General features: G+C 43.6%; 2 protein-coding genes across 4 annotated transcripts; both read right to left on the minus strand.

Annotated features, from left to right (window-relative positions):
- Positions 1–1,249: 1,249 nt before the first annotated feature.
- Positions 1,250–11,286, minus strand: ywhae1 (tyrosine 3-monooxygenase/tryptophan 5-monooxygenase activation protein, epsilon polypeptide 1). 2 transcript variants are annotated; one of them, XM_080509085.1, is made up of 7 exons: positions 11,121–11,286; positions 7,855–8,054; positions 6,779–6,885; positions 6,453–6,659; positions 6,039–6,175; positions 4,494–4,536; positions 1,250–2,409 (listed from the first exon to the last, which is right to left on the minus strand). In XM_080509085.1, exons 1-6 carry the CDS (start codon positions 11,182–11,184, stop codon positions 4,529–4,531), a joined length of 723 nt encoding a protein of 240 aa, XP_080365211.1. In that variant the 5' UTR covers positions 11,185–11,286; the 3' UTR covers positions 1,250–2,409; positions 4,494–4,528. The 2 variants fall into 2 exon arrangements, with proteins under 2 accessions (XP_080365211.1, XP_080365210.1); XM_080509084.1 differs by lacking the exon at positions 4,494–4,536.
- Positions 11,287–12,267: 981 nt separating this feature from the next.
- Positions 12,268–21,183, minus strand: crk (v-crk avian sarcoma virus CT10 oncogene homolog). Of its 2 annotated transcripts, XR_013936779.1 has the most exons (4): positions 20,569–21,183; positions 19,419–20,002; positions 14,374–15,314; positions 12,268–14,273 (listed from the first exon to the last, which is right to left on the minus strand). XR_013936779.1 is itself a non-coding variant. In XM_080502604.1 (3 exons), exons 1-3 carry the CDS (start codon positions 20,786–20,788, stop codon positions 15,177–15,179), a joined length of 942 nt encoding a protein of 313 aa, XP_080358730.1. In that variant the 5' UTR covers positions 20,789–21,183; the 3' UTR covers positions 12,268–15,176. The 2 variants fall into 2 exon arrangements, 1 of the variants encoding a protein (XP_080358730.1); XM_080502604.1 differs by having other exon boundaries at positions 12,268–15,314.
- Positions 21,184–22,410: the final 1,227 nt, after the last annotated feature.

Genomic DNA, 22,410 nt, shown 5'->3' on the forward strand with positions numbered 1-22,410 from the left:
AAATAAGCGTACATCTCTGTCAAACAGTGATAACACAAAACAACTTAAACCACTATAAGAAATGATGGAAGGAGTGGTGCGGTGGATCAATGCCCTTCAAATCCATTGGTTTCCATGGTGATGAATGTGGCATTGGCGAAGGTCTGCACTCACTGCACCTCACTGGGAAATGGTGAGAGAAGATTGATGGAAATACTCTGATAATCTTCACAATTGGAAGAGGAAAATGTACTGCTGAGAAGAGTCTCCATGGAGACGCGACAAATTTACACAATATGCTGACGATATTCAGGGTTTGGGTCATATAACAATTATAGACAGTATTATGTGCAGTGGAAATGTTTCAAGTACCTGCTCCACACCAAAGCAAAAGACGTTTTTATGGGATGGAAGAATAGAAAAACACACATATTGAAACTAGCACACTATATGATAAAATCCATTAATTCAAATATATGTATACATATTTAACCTTTGGCCTGCATCGTTTGTGGTAAATGCAGCTTAACCTTTACAAAAAAAAGGTGTTTTTTTTTCTCAGATTCTTTTTTTGGTTCAACATTTGCCTTTCTAAATTCAGCTTTATTTTGCAGAATTTTCACCTTTTTTTTCTCTCCAGATTTTTGATCATAACTTAATATTTTCTTGAAATTCTGGCTTTAAAAAAAAAATTTCAGATTCTCCCTTTTGTGTGATTTCTTTCCGAGATGTTTTGAGTTTCAAACCTGTAGTCTGACAGAAGAGTATCAAGATTACGATTTTGACTTCTCCCCCCACGTTGTGTACCGATTTATACAAGTTCCACTATTGTGAAGTTTTGATTTTCCCAAATACAATTAGACTGAATGCGTTTAAAAGCACAAGAACACAAAATGCTTCAAACATTGTGAATTCTGTGACAGTTGCATGTCCCCTCTTCCATGTATTAGCATTTATTCTCACAGTAAAAACACAAACAAACATGCAATCAAGGCCAACTGGTCTATTGGATCTAATGTTCAAAGAAAAATACAAAACAAACATTTTTAATAAGTTGAGCAATTTTATGACTGACCTTTTTTCCAGCTATTGCAAAAGCCGTAAATTGAGACATTTAAAAAAAAAAAATGTCAATCTCATAGTTTATCGCAACAAAAAAGGTTGTTACCATGGTGATCTGGCCTAAAAGAGAAATCTCTTCCACACCGACACTCTTCACACGCTAACCTCCCGGAGAGCTGCAAGTTAAAATAAAGGAGTACAAGAAGTCGGATTGTAATGTTTAATTTAGATGGTTTAATGTTAATTCCATGCTGTGTTTGTCAGAACGATACAGATTCCCTGTCTGTGGCTCCAGTCAGATATCCAGTAGTACAAATCAGCTCCAAGCTACACGTAATGAAGCGAAAAACGAGAAAAGAGCAACAAAGGAAACCGAAACAAGGAGCTTAAAAAAAAAAAAAAAAAAAAAAAACGAACAAGTGAAAAGAAAAAGAAGCAAGGGGAAAAGCAGCCAGAAATCGTTATGTTTGAACTCATGCAAAGCACCAAGCCTCCTCCTGTTTGAGCTCTGAGGAGGCGGAGCTTAAATCACACCTGCGACAGAAAATCTCCCAAATTCATGACTTTGTAATGGAAACGCCCTGCGAGAGGCGACGGCTACAGTATTCAGCACAGCACAGTCCGAGGACGACGGAGGGACCGCGCTGGAAAAGAGGGGAGCGCCTCGTTTGTCGCAGATTTCTCCTGGAGGAAAGAAAAAAAAACCACGAAGAAAAGAAAAAATAATAATAAAAGGGCACTTTTTCTGCAAAACGCCCGCGAGGAGGTGGAAACTGTCGGCGCCACGCTAAAAAAACACAACACAGCTCCTAGTTCAGTCAACGTTATCAGTAATAAAAGTTAATTTCTGTAATTACATTAAGAAAACAATTTGTCAAAACATCCAGCAACTGATACAAATAGGAGAGAGAGAGAGAAAGAGAGAGAGAGAAAGAGAGAAAAGCAAAAAAAAAAAAAAAAAAAAAAAACAACAACTCACAAACAAACCACTAAGAATACAAGGAAATGCTTGGACCAGGACGAAACAGACAGAAAGAAAGAAGACAAACAATCCAGGGACTTTTCTTTTATCTGTGTCTTTCTAACATTTTACTTCCCGTCTCCATTAAGTGATTTTTTTTTTTTTTTTGTTGTCTTTTTTTTTATTTTTTATTTTTTATTTTTACTTGAATGATGTCAGGGCTAATATAAAAATAAAAAAAAAAGAAGAGAAACTAAAGTTGTTAGCCCCGCGGCCCTGCTGGGTGCTGGAGCTGCACAGGTGGAGGGGGGAGGAGGGAGGGGGGGGGTGTCTCAGGTTGTTGGCGGCGGAGTCTCACTGGGCCTCGTCCTCCACGTCCTGCAGTGCCTCTTTGTTCTGTTCTTCACCTGCGGACAGACACACGGTGGTTAGCGTTAGCAGCTGGGTTCTGCACGCTGCTAGTAGCTCAAACATGCTAAGTCATGGGGTGGAGGGCGGGGTCAAAACGGTGGGGTGCCCCTCCCCCCCACTTCACATCTCATGCTTGGAGCTCTTCGCGTTAGCGGGACCACGTGAGTCTCTACATGCTAACAGCGTTGTGCAGCGGGAGCTGCTATGCTAGCTCCCAGCGGGCTGAGATCACTTTGTTGCGGCTTCGTTCTCTCGCTCCTCGACGCGAGCGTGTATCAGCTTCAGAGGAAGCAACATTGTGAGTCAGGTACTGCCTCCGTTTCCAAGATGTTGAGCCGTTTGACCTGGCCGATAGGAAACTATTGATCCTGACAACTGTACGGAGTTGTACGACGTGACGTCACGCGTCAGCTGGACAAGAGAGCAGGGCGAGTTTAGAGATACTTCGATATGAACGACAAACAAGATATCAAGAGGAGGAGAAAGATATTTATATTTATTTCTACACCAGAAATTTAATAAACCAGCGCCACTGAGACCTCCTCCTGCAGCAGACCTCCTGCTTGGCCACTTTGACACCGTCGACCCCGAGACGATTCCACTTTGACCGATTTCTTTGCATGTCCCCGTTTTATATTCTGATTCTGTATCAGAGTTGTTGGTTATTTAGAGACGTTAGTTGTCAGGGGAAGCTGAAAACGTCTCAAGCATTTGTAAGTGTGTGACAGAGCGTCTCGCCGGTTCCTGTGCTGCCGTTACTGTTCCTGAAGCAGAAGAGCAACAAACTGATCCCAGCTGACGCTGAGCTGTGCACAAGTGCCCCCCGACAAACTGCTGGGGGGATCAAATGTCACTATCTGCTGGGACTTAGCGAGAGTTAGACGTTAGCAATCAACATTAAAGTAACTCAGTAGCATCTGATGGGAGTTCGTCAGCAGATCATGTTCACTTTGTAATTTTTACCCTTTTAAAGAACAAAATGTGCCGTTATTTTATTATTATTTTTTTTTACCCTCATACTGAACAACATGTCTCATTTCCTAAGATCCTCCAGAAAACCAGCTACTTTGTACGAGTGTGTGAAACGGCCGGCGCCTTTCAGACGGGGAGACGATCGGTTCAAGTTCAGTGCAGAAATAAACGTGTTCGTAAAACACAGTGAGCAGATTCACCCACAGAACACGACACAAGCCTTCACAGTGTTCAGTGGGTGGAGGCGGGTTGGTGTGTGTGTGTGTGTGTGTGTGTGTGGGGGGGGATTTAGTTGGTGGGGTGTGTGGGTTTGCGTGTGTGTATATTGTGTCGGGGGGGGGGGGGCTTCAGGCTCCGTTTACACAACGTTTCAAATGAAAACATTTACGTCTTTTGAGATCTCGTTTTATAAAGGTTTTGCGTTTGCACAGCAACGTTTTGAAAACGACGGCCGTTTACATGAAAACAGCAAAAAAAAATTTTTTAGAAAAACCCTGTGCAGTTTTCATGATGGGCCACTAGGGGGAACAGTTTCATTTTGGAGTGAAACCACACAGGTGTGCAGAGAACAATCCGTGTTAAACTGTAACAATGGCGAGTACACAGACGTTGGTACGGACAACCAATTGGATAGCGAGAACCGGTGATTCCACTAAAAACACTAAAACTACCAAGTCCTAGGACTAATGCACGTGCACAGCAACCATCTACGAAGGCTGTGGTGCGCAGAGGCACTTGTGCTACTGGTCGGGACTGAACCCAAAAGGAAACAAAGAGAGTTGGAAGCCATTTTCAAAAAGCTGCATTTTCAGAGGCTTCGATCACCGTTGTCGTGTAAACAGACACACAACAATACGGCAGAAACGTTTTGCGCTTTCACTTGAAACCCTTGCCGTTTAAACGATGCCTCAGTAGTGGTTGTGAGCTCTGACATGCCACATGACCCAGAGTTAACCAAAGATAAGAGTGAGTGCAGTCAATGATTAAACCCTAGTGAGGGGAAAGCAGCCACACACACAGAGACAGAGAGACAGAGAGACAGAGAGACAGAGAGAGAGAGAGAGAGAGAGAGAGAGAGAGAGAGCAAGGCATGGTGAGCAACACTTACAAAGTACAGTTAACATGGGAAATGAACAGTTTCCTTTAGGACTCTACAGAATGAGAGAGAGACAGAGAGACGATGAGTCGAGGGTTGATGTCTTCAAACAAGCTGATTTTTTATCTCCAGTAATTAAAGTCTGACTGCTGGAAATAAACACACATCTGAACCGAGCTGGATTAAAGCAAAACTTGACCTTTTTTAACCTCTCACAATCAAAAAGGATTTACAATGCATCATGCATATACTATTTAACCTAATCTGATTTAATTTAATTAGACAGTCTCTTAAAAATAACTTATTTCAGTCACATTCTATTTGCTACTAAACATTGAAAATAAAAATCAAATGCTATTGAAAAGTATTCTCGAAAATAAACCTTAGTTTTCTTTTTAATTATCAGATGTTATATTAAGTAGATTCTTGATGAATTGATTTCACTTCAAGTTTTTTTTTCCCACCTCGTTGAAAAAAGTAATTCTATTTCTTTGCATTTCAAATAAACAGTTTTGTGGGATTTTCATTCAATTATTCTCATTTAATTTTCAGCTTTAATGCGATTCTTGCACTGATTTCTTTTAAAACAGTTGAATTTTTTGTGTTTACAAAGACATTTCCTTTTAGAACCTTTTTTAAATATTTTTTTAATGACGCTTCTCATAAAAACGTACTTTAATTGCAATGTGCCTTTTGTTTCATTTATTTTTATTCAAAATATTTATTCTTATCTCCAAAAACTGAATTATTTTTAGTATTTAGGAAAATTTGGATTTATTAAATTTAAAAAAAAGTTAATTCTATCTTTATCTCAATATTAAGATTTTTTTTAAATCGTTTTAATGAATATATACTTTTCTCTCAGTATTTGAATAATTTGATTTGTCGTTTTAGGTTTTTTGAAACGTGACGGTAATTTTTCCTCACAGCATTTAATATTTGACATCATATTAACAGCACTGTTTTTATTATAGTTTATAGTAATTTTGGTCTTTGGATAAACGACATCCAGTTAGAACACCATAAAACAGCAAACAGACGATTTGAAAATATACCAGTAGAGTTAATGTGATGATGACGACACAGATCATGTTAAAAAGAAAAAGAAGGATACATTAATTCTGATGCTTTACGAATGGGGAGAAGAAAGCTGGATATTGTTCACATGATAAAATGATAAAATGTGAGGTCCCTGATCCGTCCTGATGCTCAGCCGAGGAGACTTCACCTGCAGATTCACTGCTTTGTGAAGGAGCTTCAAGAGCATCTCTCTGCGGGGATGGAAACAAAAGAGAAAGCCCAGAGAGAGAAAATAGAAGCACATCCGATTACTAGTAATTAGTTTAGACTGTTGACCAGAGCTGAGCCTACAGAGGAGGTTTGATTTGAGTCGAGGTCAAGAGAGGGAGCAGCAGGACGAGGATCAGAGTGCTCACAGGCCGAAGGCAAACCAGCTGTGGAGAGCTCTGAGGGGTGACTCAGGAGATGTGGGGGGGGGGGGGGGGGGTTAATGGGTGTCAGCAGGGAGTCCCGCAAGGAGGAAGAAGAGCATCTTACCCTCTCCCTGCATGTCTGAAGTCCATAGTGTCAGGTTGTCGCGTAACAACTGCATGATGAGCGTGGAGTCCTTGTAGCTTTCTTCGCTCAGTGTGTCCAGCTCTGCGATGGCGTCGTCGAATGCCGCCTTGGCCAACCTGAGGACACACTTCTGTTAGACGCAACTGACATTTTTAATTGGCAGTGGTTCAGAATCAGGTTGAATTTTCCTTCATTTCCTGCTCCGACATCGTCCCTGTGGCCTCCTGATATAGCGGCATTTTAAATACCATCCACACCGTCAACACTAGTCCACTTTTTAATTCAGCTTTCAGTCATTTTAGGACGACATCCGTTCTGGGAGCGGTTGTAATGTTTTGCAATTGGTCGTTGCCATGGCGACTTCAGGGGAGGTTAGAGAGCAAAGACCTCTACCTGCAGGCGCGATCGGGTGAGTTGAGGATCTCGTAGTAGAAGACGGAGAAGTTGAGGGCGAGGCCGAGGCGGATGGGATGTGTGGGCGGCAGCTCCGTCATGGCGAGGTCGGTGGCGGTCTTGTAAGCCAGCAGGCTCCTCTCCGCCGCGTCCTTCCTCTCGTTGCCCGTAGCGAACTCCGCCAGGTACCTGAAGTAGTCGCCCTTCCTGGAAACAGACATGGAAACAGACTAAGTTCTGGAGTTTACAGAGCCGGCGGGCCATCATGACTGCAGTCGGCGACGCCCGTGTGGTGGATCCACCCCAGCGTGGCTGGAGATACTCACATTTTGTTGTAGAAGACCTTGGACTCTCCATTTGTGGCAGAGGGGACGAGGTTGTTCTCCAGTGTGTTCAGGATGTCATTGCAGATCTTCTTCAGCTCGTTTTCAACCTGCCAGCACACAAACACACCTTTATTCAGAAGGAAGCTATTTAAGTCGAAGCTCTGTGTGGAGAATACTTCATTTATGTTCACACACATAACAAAAAAAAAAAAGACTTTCTTCAGAGCCAGTCTCCGTCCAGTCGCTACACCAAATAGAAGGAACGTCTAAAATTCCCTCCCAAATATATTATGACAGCAATGAAATCACTTCACAGGATCAATTATATTAGTGGACAAATATGACCTTATGACTGGCAAAGTAGCACGAGCACAACATCCAGGTTGAGTTAGGCTAAGCTCTTTAAGTAAATGTGGACATTTTGTTTACATTTCCTTCTTGAATTGAAACAAAGCTTGATGATATTTAAAGGTCATATCTTACTTGTCCAGCCCACGTGACATCAGGATTTAGTGAATGTGGATTCCCTGAACTAAAACAACTACATGCACAGCAAATCATACAAGTATCGCAAAACAAACTACACAAAGACTGAAAGAGTGAGACGTAGGAGGTGAGTTTTGAAGATTGGTGTAAAGCATTCAGTCACTAGCGGCAGAAAACTGGAAAGAAGGTCAAATGTGACTCCGCTGATCTGAAATAGCTCATGAGGATTAAAAAAAAATAAAAAATCTTATTTTGCTAGCTCGAGCCAGATAGCTTCTATTGTCACCAATAAATGTGATAATGATTTGATCATTTATGTAAACTATGTTATAATCCTCCAGTTTGCTCACTGCGTGCTGCAGTGATGCAAGGGAGCTACAAATAAAATCAAGGTGTAGCCTTGTCTGAACGGCATCAGGGCTTTGACTGCAGTCCAGGTGCCCCACCCGTCTCTCGGACACACTCCGGCCGCTCCCACAATAATAGCAGCTCTCGTCTTCCTCCCTGAAGGAAGGACAGAGCGAGGCCGAGCCCGCCGCCACTCGGGCAGCGCCAGGTCCTGATAGGACTGCGTTTCCCGGGCGGGTTACCGTTTGCCTGTATTCCTGGATCATCTTCAGCTTGTCTTCGCCACCCTTGCTCTCTTCCCTCTGCTCGATGCTGCTGATTATCCGCCAGGAGGCTCTCCGAGCGCCGATCACATTCTTGTAGGCCACCGATAGTAGATTCCTCTCCTCCACTGTGAGCTCCACGTCCTTCTTCGCCACCATCTTCATCGACTCAACCATCTCTGTTGAAGGCGCACACACACAAACAACACGGCCCTGTGATCACCTTTTTATTTCCCATCATGCTCTGCGACTTGGCTTAAAACAAACTCCGCTAAACAGGAGCCATGTTCACAACTTGCTGAAGAGCACGTTCTAGTTCACCTCATAACAAATGGTGGTGGTGGAAAACAGCATAAACCGACCACAAACAAAGTGAAAGGTGTCCAAAGCGCCAACAATAACCCTGAAGTCATATTTACCTGCGTCGCTCTTTCTGCTGGAAAAACTGACATTCAAACCCAACAGAGTATTTTAGTAGACCTAATGAAACTTTTTTTTGCATAAATCATGACATTAAATTTCCACATGAAATCAATGTAAAACATTAGTGTCGACATACTGGATGCGTCACATTGGGATAGAATAACTTTTCTCCTACAACTGTAATCCAGGCAGACTTAAACCAAATATATCAAATATCAGCAAGTAAAAGAAATCTGTGAGTTTAGAAGTTTTCATTACTATAAGATGCAAAACATCATTTTCTGTTTTTAAGTAGAATATCTGTCCAATATTCCACACAATGTAAAAAAGTAACAATTTTATTGGAATCAGAAATGTTTCTTGGCAACATTGAGAACCACAAGTCCTTGCAAAACCAATTTGCACCACCTGGCAGTGCAGTGAGTCACTGTAGTCTACAGCATAGACTATCTGTACAACTCAAGAAGAGGTGGAGGAAAAAGGTGTTGTCAGGCAGCATTTCGGCCGTGTCAGAAAAAGACATAATGCCCGTTAAAGGTGTGAGAAGATAACAGCTCATCACCACAGTAGGGACGCCAACGGTTCTCTGTAAAATATTGGACGGTTCAGTTTGCACAGAAATGCACTGCATTTGAAAATCATACAAGGTGGGCGTGTCACGAAGCGCCGCCCACAACTGCACCACCCGGGGACTGTTTGCTCCTGGAGTTCCATCCGAGCCAACATGGCAGCTCGGTGAGAAATAAGCAGTGCCGTTGCTCAACCTGTCCTTGTCCATGACAGCTCGTTTACATGTTTTACACACATTTCTTGATGCGTCGGAAATGTGCCGACTTCATAACAACCGCCGGTGTTGTCTCATTTCAGCTTTGCTGCTGAATACGCCAACAAGAGAGAGAAAACATTTAACAGATTTCCACTGTCTGTAAATGCTGCTTGAAACACGTCGTCTGCACAAATGGAAACAAGAGCAATATGAGCATGCATCTCCAGCGTAAGCACCTGATATAATGTTTTTCTTCTGTGTATGCACAAAACAAGAACCGAAACAAATCTGTGGTTCAGAAACCGAGGTGTCAGACCAAACCATGGGCGACCTGTACCGTTGCACCCCCGACACCACAACGAGCCGAGATCTGCTTCACTTCACTTAGCGAAGTTATAAAGGCTTCAGAAGCAACTGGAAGAGTCGCAATACACAGTACAGGGACGCTAAATGCTAACCTCCAGCGTACTGCAAGGAGTAAAGAGCCTCCAACTTCAGCAGGCTTTAAAATCTGACGGGTGAAGGTTGTGACTAATGGCTTCAGATAGAGCTGAATATGCACTATGATTAGAACACTCAACTAATAATAAATGTTGATTTTTTAAATTTTTCTATTTTAAGTAACAGCTAAGATACACAAATCCTTTATATTTCACCATTTAAGGGCTGAATAATTTTAGATTGTATAGGGAGATAGCTCGAGTGTAAAAATAAAAACAAAAAGCAGAGTTTGTTCCACATATTCTCTACACGTTTTTGATAGTTTGACGTTTTGGTTGACTTTCCAGATTAATGAGTTCTGTCAAAGACACAACTGGGACAGAGAGCAGCACTGCCACCTAGCAGCTGAACAGCGGTTTCATTTAATCTATGAGAGATAACACTATTATAAAGGAGACAGCAACACTAAAAAAAGGAGTAGCCCAGTGGATTGGATAAAGGAAATAACAAAAGGGCATTTTTCTTTATAATTTCCCCAATCAAACAAAAAGCAGTAGGGAATATTATCACAGCACCAGAAACATCTGGGATAAAGCAAAGATTAAATAATTCAGGAGGAAAAACACGTGTGAATAATGAATGAAGCATGACGTGCACTGAAATCATAATTTACGGATTGCAGAATATGCAAGATTAAAGTGTCATGGTTGAGCTGATGCAACACACATACACACACACACCCACACACCGAGAGGATGCCGTCATTTACAGCTGGCGGCTCTTTAAAATAACCCTGACTCAGTGCCTTTGGACGGCAGCACTGTCCTGATCGGCGGTGAAGCTTCGGGGACCTCCATGAGGTTAACACCCGTTAAGCCTCCGCAGGATAACAAAACTCGGTTACCAACACATTCCGGTAAAGGTTACCGGAGAGCCGGTAAACCATAAATCTCGGCAGTGAGTCATGGTGCATTCACTAAACGTCACCAGGCAACGAGGCGTCTAAAAACAGCCCGTACCCGGCCTATAATGGCATGACGAGAGTGACCGGAGACCACCGGAGAGGGGGGCCGGGGAGCCGTCTGGGCCCGTGGCTGAGGGGGGAACACCCCACCGAGGGAACAGCTGCCCTCCCACTCCCCGCTAACACACAGCGGCTAACAGACCCCCAGCTCACTCATCGGTTAATCTTTAATCTGAAAAACGAGTCACACCCAGAGGCCACCGGGCTGACACCGTTACAGAGTCGGTAACATGACACTGACTGTGGCTGGTGGTCGCCCACCGGAGCCGCGGCGTCTGGAGCTCCGGAGCTAGCATGGTGCAGGGAGGCTGACAGCTCCGCTGAGCCGCCATTTTGTTATAGCCCGTTCGGTTAGCTGATGACTGTCACCTCCGAAAACACACGCCATTGCGGCACAAGTCGCCGTGTTACAAGCGCTCAATCCGTTAACAAAAGAAGCCGCGTGTGATGTCGGTAAGTATTTCGGTGAAAACCAGCAGGGAAGAATCATCCGCCGTGCGGCGAGCCGCGGCTAGGCTAGCTCGCTGCCGTGCTAACGTGAGCTCGCTCGCGAATAAAACCAACCCGCGTCCAGTCTCGAGCTCGGCTTACCGTCATATCGCTCTGCCTGCTCGGCAAGTTTGGCCTGGTAGACTAGGTCCTCTCGTTCTGCCATGGCAAATAGAGAAGCAGACGGAGTAGCTAACAGATGTTCAGGGTGAAACACGGCGGCGTGCCCGGTCTGTAGCTCGGTGATGAAGTGAGTTCCGCCCCAAAGGCAGCGGTCCGCGGGGAACGAGCAAAGATGGCGGCCGGCTTCCTCCGGGCACTGCGTGACGCACTCCGACCGGAAGAGCGCGGCTGTAGTTCTTGACACTATTTACTTTGTCGTTTTTCTACTTTTCTTTTTTACTTTTTTTTTAACAATTTTTATTTCGCTTATTTTTCTGACTTTTTTAATGTTAGTTTTTAATGTACTTTATTGTACAGTATTATTGGCTAATGTTAGTTTTACTCTAACTTATTTACACTTTTTACTTTCTATTTTTTTATGGTTATATAGATTTTGTAAAAGATTTTCCATATACATGTTTCTACATGTTGCCCAGTTATTGTGTCAGTTTTACTTTTGGTACGAAATAGGAATTTTTCATCAAGGACCACTTTTTAAACCTTCTTTGAATAAGTATTCATTTAAATACTTTTACCACTGCTTTAATATAACAATTTTTTTGTTAGTAATATTTGATCAACTCTTAGAAATGCCTCTTTTTAGTACTTTCATTGGGTGTTATTTTTTTCTCTAATCTATATTTTTCTTTTAAATGCCAAATGACTACAACACTGCAATCATATATTTAAAAAAAAAAAGTGAATTTATGTTCAAATTAAGTTTTTATTCTTCACATATTTTTGTTTTTGAACACGTTATGTCCCATTTTCAGTGCATTCTCTGAAATAAACAATAAAAGATTGATTGATCAGATTGCTATTTTTGTAAGATCAATTACCATCATTTCTTGACTATAACTTTTTTTTGGAATCATTCAGGTTGTATTAAGAAGTGACTTGTTTAAAATCTTACATACCATCTGGAACCACTACATAGCACTGTGACAAAAGAAGCTCCATGCTGTATTTAACTGCTCCACAGAATTTGAATGGTGACTTATAGTCTGGGAAATATGGTAATATTTAATCAACCTACATCACTGTTGTACTTACCAATGTTACAGGCTTTTAATGACATCACAGCACAAAAGGTTAATCTGTCATGGCTTTGACTTTATTTACTAGTATATTAACACATTACATGCTACAGAAAATAAAAAGGTAATTTCAATTGTCTTGAAAGAATATAGTGTTATAATAAAATGGCACATTTCGATATTAACACAATTTTTCTCTCCCGCTGGCATTGGGCCACCCGTTCCTTTGCACCAAAGGAAATGAATGACTTCATGCAGGGCGACTAAAAAAATACTTTTCGGCGGTTTTCATTGGCAACACAATTAATAAGATGATTCGTGTAGCGGGGTGCCGTGGCGGCGAACTCCATTTGATCGCGACTATACAGAGAGAAATGTGGAAAACGAGCGGCGTGCGAGAAATTTGCTTGTTCCTTTCCGAGACGTCAGCCAATAATCTTCCGTTAATAACGAAATCTTGAATTACAGATTTTTATTGGGCAAAGCTATGAGACGTACAAGAGTGTGGTAAGTGCATTCTGTTCAAAATCAAACTTCATCTCCTTTTTTTTTTTTTTTTTTATAACAAAAGCTTTGAGGAAACAATAATAGAAAACAACCTTCTTGGTGACCCCTGCAGGCCAGGTGAGGCTCTGCAGCTTGGTGATGACGACACATTGATGATTGTCGGGGTGAACAAACTGATTCAACACAAAAGAAAAGGCCAGAGGGAAGAGAGCAGAAATGAAAGTCCTTTGGTAGTTTGTGACTGGATGCGGCTTTAAATAAGGAGGATTAACACGAGCTAACCAGTGCTAACAAATGCTCAAAACAACAAAACGAAAAAGACGAAGGTACCGAACAAAACTGCTCGTCGTCTGGTACGCGACATGAACACACGGGACCCGATTGGCTGGAGGTTTACTTGGCAAACTGACATGAGAAGAGGGGCTAACTACATTCACTTTGATCCAGAATGAGAACATGGGAAGAGGCAAAAGAAAAAAAAAGCCTGTTTAACCGTTTGACAAAACAAGCTATGAAGAAACTACAAAAGAGGACACAAAATAACAGTATTTTGCATGTAATGACCATCACTTATCACATCATTTCATAACAATATGTTCTTTTTTTTTTTTTTTTTTTAGGAATCCTCCTTAGAAAAGACTACTTGGTGTGAGGGTGATGGGTGCTGAGGTGAGAGGATGTAGTGTGTTGCCTTTATTCTCACTTCCTCCACAGTTTTCGCAGTTTCTCCTCTCCGGCTACTTTGAGGTCGCTCCGATAGCTGCTGGTCTGGACTCGAGGGGGTTTGTGTTTCCATACTTGGTGCAAAGAGGAGGAGGAGGAGGGGTGGTAGTGCTGGACATGTGCAGGAGGAATCGTAAACCTCAGGTTGGTTTCCGATTTTCAATAGGACGATGTTAAAAGGGCTGCAAAAATAAAGCTGCATTCACATCAAATATGAGATGTGTTTTTTTTTTAAAGATATAACTCACTCTGACCTCAGTGTAGATCTCCATCATGCAGTGTGAACCCAGCACAGTGCATTTGAGTCAACTGCAAACACTTTGTGGTCCAAAGTGGTATTGCAGGATTAGTTTGTTACAAAACTTTGAGGTCTTTGCGGCAATGTGACGACTGTTGTTAGTTCTACAAGGTAATTGTTGATTTTTGTGTTTCCTGCAGGTTTTGTCACAGTAAATAGTTCACAAGCGCTTCAAACATTGTTTTTGTTGACAGACTCACTGCACCATCTTGTGGCATAAAGCGATATTGCAAGTCTAAGATGTCAGCCGATATACCTGCAACTATAGCTTCCATTATGCAAGTGGCAAACTAATATTATTCCCCAACAGCTCGGTGAATAAAACATGTAGTGGAGACAGAAGGACACTTCTCAGTTTAGGGAGTCAGGATTATTCCATACGAGCCGTTATTGACACTGTCGTGTGACTGAAGCCGATTAATCAAGGACAAACTAGACTCCACAGTGACGCCGTCATGCCATCTTGTGGTCCAAAGTGGTATTGCAAGGCCTGGGCATGCTCGTGCGAGTTGTTGAACTTGTGACTTCCTGCAGCAACACAATAAAGAGATGAGTTCCTTGTGAAGTCATAATGCATTTTCTCATGGTTTTAGGTGATTTGTGAACTTCACAAATTTTTACTTGTTACCTTCAAAGGCTCAGCGAGAAGAATTTAAAAATTGCATCTTGCTGGGTGACGGTACTGCATAAAGCAATTTTTCTGTAGTGTGAATGAGGCACTGTGAGAGATTGCTGCTTCTTTGTTTGGTTAAATGGGCGAGTGTGTGACTCACTATACCACCTTATGGTCAGAAGTGGTATTACACAGATTGGACAGGCGTATTTATTCGAGGGTCCCCTGCATTATAAAGCAACGCCACAGCAATTCGCTTTTAATTCACAGCATTAAATCCCCCGTTACGCGAATATCCTCCTTGCTTTAGCTTTTGAGTGTCGCCGCTGTCACGAAAGACACGTTTAGTTAAGTAACGCTTCTGAAACTGCAGAGCTGTTTCGAGTGTTTATGGAGACATTAATGCAGCGCGGAACGGTTTATCTGCTGGCTCCGACACAGGAAGAGGAAGTGGCGAGGAAGTGAGTCGTGCGCGACTGCTTGTTTATGTCTGTGTGTGTGTGTGTGTGTGTGTGTGTGTGTGTGTGTGTGTGTGTGTGTGTGTGTGTGTGTGTGGTGGTGGTGGTAGGGGGGGGGGTGTCCTCCTGAAGGGTGGGTGGTGATAGCGTGTCCACAGCAGGGAGGGGCTACAGGGTGGTGTCAAAATCCACAAAAAGACTCCACGACTCGAGTCAGTCAGGATGGAGGGCGTGGGGGCGCTTGGTGCAGGTAAAGCGGAGGGTGGGGATCCATGTGCAGAATTGGGGGAAGGGGGTGGGGGGGTAAGTAGTGAGGGTCTAATAACTAGTGTCCAGGGAAGCGGCGCGGGTTGTCCGCTCTCAGCTGAGCTCGTCCTCGGCGTTGTGCTGGTCCAGCAGTTTGACGTGTGTGAAGGGGAAGTGGCCCCGCTTGCCTTTACATTCGCCCTCCCACTGCCCGTTCACGTTGATTTTGGTCACCTTCACCATGTCGCCCACCTGCGGGGGGGTGGAGAGGGGAGGAGCCATGAGAGGCCACAGGAACAAACTCACACAATGCAAAGCACACAATTATATCATAAAGCAGATTAAAAGCTGTATAAACACTGGATTTCTCAAAACTCTTGCAGCCGTTAACATCTTCCTAACCCCCCCCCCAGCGGTTTTAGATGTTTTACAACTTTCAACATAACATTTTTGTCATTTTCCCTCCAAATAAAAACAAATCAACAAAGTTAACAATAAAAGCAAACGACTTTTGACAGCTCCTGCGTCATAATATCACACCAACATGCAATAATGAATAATGTTGAGCGATACAGTAACAATATGATTCACGATAAATAAAAAAGGTATGCAAATTCTGCTTGAGCTTTGTTCTTCATAATAACAGCACTTACTCTTGCTTAACCTCTAATGAATTCGCTTTGTAGTTTTAAATTTGGGGGGATTTTTTTGGTTTGTTGACTTTTGCCATTTTTGATCATTTGTTGTCGACTGTTACTGTAAATATGTTACAATACAAATTAATGTATTTTTTTAATCTAAGCAAGAGGTAAAACTGCCAACTCAAACTTACCTCAGTAATTAAAATGATTATAAGAGATATGTTATGGCCTTTTACTGTGAAAGTCCGGCAGTTTCATACATCAACCTGTAACTGTTGCACCGGTTACATTTAGACCGTTTGCATGACAGTGATTTCAAGAAAGAAAGAAACAAACAAAAAACTCAGAACATTTAGAAAATGCTCCAACGCTGTGGAAATGAGGGGAAAATACAAACGCTGCTGATAAATGATGCATTTCACTTAAAAAGCCTTGTAAACAAAGTCTTACCGTTTGAATTTAATTCATGATCTACACTCACTGCATTTGGATTCAGAATTCATTCTCGAAAATAATGACTATTCATTAAAATATAGAGTTCTGACCTTGCTTTCAAAATTATTTCTTGATGAAAGAATAAAATAATCTTCTTTAGGGGGGCAGTTGAAGATTAGGATTAACATCTTCAAATAGCTCATGATACAAACAATATATTTCACATACAATGTTTTTTTTCTCCATTAATTGTTAAAGTTAGACCATTTTCTACGGTTTTTTTTTCATGTATTCAGTTCTGATGATTTTATTCCAACCTTCAGTGTTTACATGAAGCGTTTTGATCCTGATCAGCTTTTCGTTCTCATCATGTGTCTCTTCTGATAATTGTTTTTCTCCTTATGCAGCAACATATGTTAAGGTTCATAATGGCTCAGCTAATCAATTATTTGCCAACCATCCACAGAGATCTACGTGTCACATGACCCACAGAGCTCGATCGGTGACCCATATATTAATGGAAACTCAAAAAAAAGCTTCAGAAATCAAAATTTTTTTTTTAAAAAGCTAAAGGCTTCAGCTGCTGATCATAAAATAAAAATAACATCATCACTTGCGCTTTATTAAAACGTTTCACGTTCAGGCTGCGTTGTTTTGATCAGTGAGTTTCAGAACAGTTAACGTTAACACGGAGGCAGAAAGAGTCAGAACCATTTGTTACTCACTCAAAACGTTGCACTTAAAAGTGGTTTTCAGGGTTTTCACTGAAAAATCTAGAACACAACGACAAAGTAATTCTCAGCTTCCACCTGTTTAACTTACTGCTCATCAGAGCTCATCTAACCATCTCAGTGTCTGTGACACTTTAAAGACCCGACGAGGGCAATGTCAAATATGCGTTTCTGAATAAATTCATTAAAAATATGTCAAATCAATTTGCGCCATTCTGAAATGGTTAAACCTCCGCCTCTTGCTTGTTAGACTCAGTCTATAAAACAAATTACTGTTTGTTTTGTCTCACATAAAAAGGTGTCAGTCCACCGCGGTTACCGCCACCGCATTGTGGGGAAAATGAACGGATGTCCTTTGGTAAAGCCAGTGCGGTTTTTGTCAGTAGTACTGACTCAGCACTTTGTCCAAGAAAATAAAAACAGGGCATCATGGGTCGGCTACTTCTGTTCGACACCTTGCATGTAATGCCACTGGAGCCACATCAAATTGAACTTTTTATAATAACCTGCACCGAATAAAAGCTGCAGCCGTCGCGAGCAGTGCTAACCGCACTCAGGCTAAGTTGATATCATTTATCCGGAGACGCTGCAATCCTGCTGATTGCTTTCAATCTAAAAGGCTCATGCTTTTATATGTTGGGTGAAAGTCGATATTTCTCCCATTGCGTGGTCTCAGTCGAACGTTTAGGGAAATCAAGAGACGAGGTTCACAAACGCCCAGAAAAGCTTAGATGGAAACTGTCACGGACCCAGAATGATCTACAATGGTAAAACAAAGCACAGCTGGGTCAAAATGTGATTACTTAGTGGGGGAGACGACAACACGTGAACCCTCCTGGGTAAATATGCTCAGGTTTGCTTCCAAGTCACAGTTATTATCTCTCCTGGCTTTATCTCAAACCGCCTGCCTCGACTTTGAGCTTTGCGAAGAACACAAGTTGCAGACACACTCTTATCATTTAAGTAAACCTGCAACTTCATGACGCCGGAACGTTTTGGCTCCCTGAATGCAGAAAACCAGTCAAATAAAGAATTTTAAAAAAAAAGCCTCACAGTCGGACACGCTTCAGCCACAGAGAGCTCCCCGCAAATCGGCAGCTTCTCCAACACGGGGGAAACATGAGCTAATTATTAACTGTGCAGCGCCGCCATGCTGACTCACTAATGGTCAACTAGGGCAGAGCAAAGAGGCCGACCTCATGCCAGTAAAGTGTTCCACAGGTGGGAGTGGTGGAAACCATCCGGGTTTGTCGTCTCCGGGGTTCGATTCCAGGATCTGACTCTTCACGAGGAGGGACGAAGGAGGGACGAGGAGGGACGAGGAGGCCCGCTCAGACCTGCCTCGGCGAGCCTCCCGGCTTCACAGAGACCAAAGAGGAAATGGTCCTGTTCCCAAACGCAAACTATTTCCTTCCCCCAATGACCCTCTCTGCGGGAGCCCCCCCCCCAGCTCTCACATCCGGGTTCTTTAACCGCCTCAGACACTGAGCATGAGCCGCGCTTTAATGCCACTTTACATTATCTGGAGACATGGAAGGGACCAACATGGCTGCAAAGAAACACAACCACAAGGTTTCTATGATGCTTTAAGGAAAAAAAAAAAAAAAACTTCAATAATGTGACTATTTCTGAAAACAAAACTCTGGAAAATGGGGACCGTTTTGCGACATCGTTCACGCTGACGTAGCGATGAATCGTGCGGCCCTACAGTACACGGTCCCGGTGGTTGTACTTCACGACGTCTGATGGATTCAAGAGTAAGTGCGAGAAGGGGATTTCGTTACTTCTGCGCAGGGGCGTAGCTGCACTTGTCAAAGTTCGACGTGTGAAACGTGGAGGGCATTAATAATGATCACCTGACAATCACCAGAGTCTATATATAGAAAGTGATTATGAGGGCTGACAGTTTAGCCATTTCCTGTTGCCATAGGAACGCTCCCAGCTCCAAAGTGTGACTTGGGTGTTTAAAAGTGTCGATTATGTTGAACTCTTAAACCCTCCATTGTCCCGTCTTTTCAGTTCCACCGCTGAGTTTTGAATTAAAGCCTCCTCATATAAAGAGAAAGTCACTCTGCGGGGCAATGGTCACAATGCAACAAGAGATATTCAGCTGTAAACGGAAGACTAGTTCACCTGCTTCCCCCACTTCAAGGTAATAACCAAGAAACCGTCAGGTGTTCTGCCATCACGGCGTTCAACTTTCTCCACACACATCTGCACAGTGGGAGGGACTCGAGTGCAGAATGGCTCAATCTGCGACGTGGACTTTCCGTAATACCATGATAACAATAAACTTGCAACATATCCTCATGACACTCTGCTGCTAGATAAACTGATCTTTGCATAGGAACAGAGAGAAAACGAGAGACAAGCAGACTTCTGAATGTGGTCTTTTAGATTTCTTATGACCGACCTCACCCACCACAGGAGTTGTTTTGGCTAAAGGCAAAGTGACGGGAGTTGGTTTAGCCAAACACAGGAAGAGCTGAATAAGTCGTAGAACTATCTGGATTTCAGTGGAAACCATGGCCACATGCAGTTGAATTTACCTCTAAAGCCAGGGCGGTCTTGTCGTAGGCGTTGGGCACCCTCTTCTGTATGGCCCTGGCATACACAGGTCCATTCTGGAGATTTGGGAGGGGGGTGGGCTGGGCGTACTGGCTGGGGTCTCCCAGCAGCGGCGCTCCGGACTGGGCCGCAGAGCCGTCAGAGTTCCCCAGCGCGGGCGGCGGGGCCCCGGGCGCGCTGCCGGGTCCCGCCGCCGAGCTGGGAGAGGCCGGTCGGTACTTCTCCACGTACGGCACCGGGATCATCCCGGTGCGGCCCTCAGAGTTCTGGGCATTCCACCACTGCTCCTCCGGCTTCTCCAGAACCCGGAGAACGTCGCCCTTCCTGAACGGGAGGTCCTCCTCGTCGTTGCCGGGAAAGTCGAAGAGCGCCCGGACGTACTCGTCCTCCAGGCGCGGCGGGGGGCCGCCGCCAGGGCCGGCGCTCATGAACGTGGGGTGTTTGGACCTGTTGATGGGCTCTATCAATGTGGTGGTGTCCAGGTAGTGGATCTTGTAGAACTCCAGCAGGGCGGGCAGCGCGTCAAACTCCTGGTCGCCGATCCTGAACCTCGGATGGACCAGACCTGGTGAGAGAGAGACGAGCGGACGGTGAAAGAGGAAGACCGTGTGAAACACGCCCGGCCTGCCTTCACATATCTGGACTTTCCATTTGTGTACACGAGCACGTTGCTGGTGATTTCCAGAATGACCAGGAAACAGACTTGTTTCCTTATTCTCCCATTTTTCTTCCCATTAATGTCGACTTTAACAGAAAAGGAGGAAATCCATCCTCCCCTTTGGCATGGAGATCCAAAATTAAGCCAGGAAATGTAAGGTCTGATCAAAGGGTTGTGCAAACCTGGCAACACGCGCCAGGGCCACAACTTCCATTCAAACAGAAAGTCCCACCATGCGCCAGAAGACAGTGGGGGGGGGGGGGTCTCCTGAAACCTGAAATCTGTTGCGTAACATCAGATCTGGATGTGGCCCATGAACCAGTGCTTGGCCCGAGGTGCCCCCCACACGTTGCGGGAGGGAGGGAGGGAGGGGGGTCACTACTGCGCACCTCCTTTTGGTGCAAGTCATGCAAGAACAGTCACATCAGCATCCCCGCAAAGCCGCCCCCTCCCTCCACCCCCTGCTCCCTTACCTGGGCCGGACTGTCGGTTGTTGCTGATGCTGTTGATGATGTAGTGGGAGACTTTGGAGTTCTCCGACACCGACAGCACGTAGTCCCCGGGGCTGGTGATGGAGTCCCGCACCAGGAAGACGCCGTGCCGCTGCCCCTGCAGCAGGGACACCGCCTCCTGCCTGCTCAGCCGACCCCAGAACCAGCTGCTGCGGTCGTCCGCGTCAAAATTTCCGGCCATGATCGCCGCTCCAAAGCCCGAGGCTTCACCGGGGCTCCGCCGAGCCTTCCTCCGGGGCTTCACCGGGGCCTTCCCTGCTCTCCCTCCCGTTCTCCGCCCGCCGAGCTTTCAACTCATACACAAACTTTAGCGCCTGGAGCTCGTTCAGGGGACGGGCGACATCCGCGGCTGGCCGTGTTGGGCACCGAGGCTCGGCGGCGTCCGGGAGGGGGGAGCCAGCGGGCCGTGCGGGGCGCTGCGGGGCAGAGCGGGGCGCTGCTCGGCTCTATCCACCGCCTCTCGCCTCTTTCAGCCACAGACTCGCAGCTCGGAGCCACACGGGGATGACAACTAACTTCAAAAAACTGAAATGGCGGATCCGGGAAAACAAAAAAAAAAAGACCCCACGAAGAGGATGTGACGTTTCCCCGACGTGCCTGTGACGTAAGCGACGCACACAGCGGCGTCCTGGATTAGAAAAATACAACTTCCGTTTGCGCGACAGCTTTAGAAATAAGTATACAGCCAATTAATATCGTTTAGACGCAACTTAGTATGTATAGTGATACATAAAACACCCTTTTGGTATTATCCTATAATTAAAATATCATTAAAATATTTTAATTATAATGATGCAGGTTCGATTTACGTAGGCTTTTATTTCGGCTACAAACTTCCGGTCGTTGCGCTGTCGCGAAGCGAACGTTGTTGTAATGTGGATGAAGAAAAACAACTTCTTAATTCCACCCGCTTCAGTTTTAACCCCCACAACCACTCAGAATATCTGAGGTTTTACGTTCTGATTAAATTATAAATACAACACCCCCGTCGTTGTTTGTACCGTTGGCCGCTAGGTGGCAGTAATAGACTATTAAAATACACACTGAACGACGTACCGAGCCTCAGGCTCGACTCGGGTTCGAGTCCCGATGAGTCAGAACTTTATTTTATTTATTCATTTATTTAAAACATGGATGGGTGAAAATTAAATTGTATTTAGTTCTGTCCATCTTTTTAGTAATAAATATTTTAATCTAAAGTAAAATATCAATTCACATTTGTGACAACAAAACATAATAACTTCCTGGTTGACTTTTAATTATCTAATTTTCTTGGGATGTTTGATTGACTCATTCATTCATTCATTGGGTTTATCTGAAGTTTCTCTGAATATTTAATCATAAAAAAAAATGATCAAGTATATTATCTGAATTATACTGTTTTGTTTTTTTTGTAACTTGAAGTTAGTTTCCTATTGAACCATGTGTCAATCAACGACCTGATCTTACACTTTGAGTATGAATGTGAAGATTTCACATTAACATCTTATTATGATCAATAATAAGATGTTAATGTGATCATTGTCCTGAAATATATCCAAGTCCAGTAAAATTATTGTCATTAGCTCATCTACTTCATAAACTTATTTTTCCAGAACCAATGTTTGAGGAAAATTCACTGCAGCCTCATGTCTTAATCATACTCGAGTTTCTGGTGCACAGCAGAAATAATGATTTTCAGCTATAAATCACTGTAAAAAATGAATAATGTGAAAAATGACGTGAATGATGAAATTCAAATAAAATGTAAAAAATAAATATCTGAGGATCTCTTCTTCATTTCGCTTCACTCCTACAATCCAC

Source organism: Blennius ocellaris, assembly GCF_963422515.1.
Source record: "Blennius ocellaris genome assembly, chromosome: 2".
Lineage (NCBI taxonomy): Eukaryota > Metazoa > Chordata > Actinopteri > Blenniiformes > Blenniidae > Blennius > Blennius ocellaris.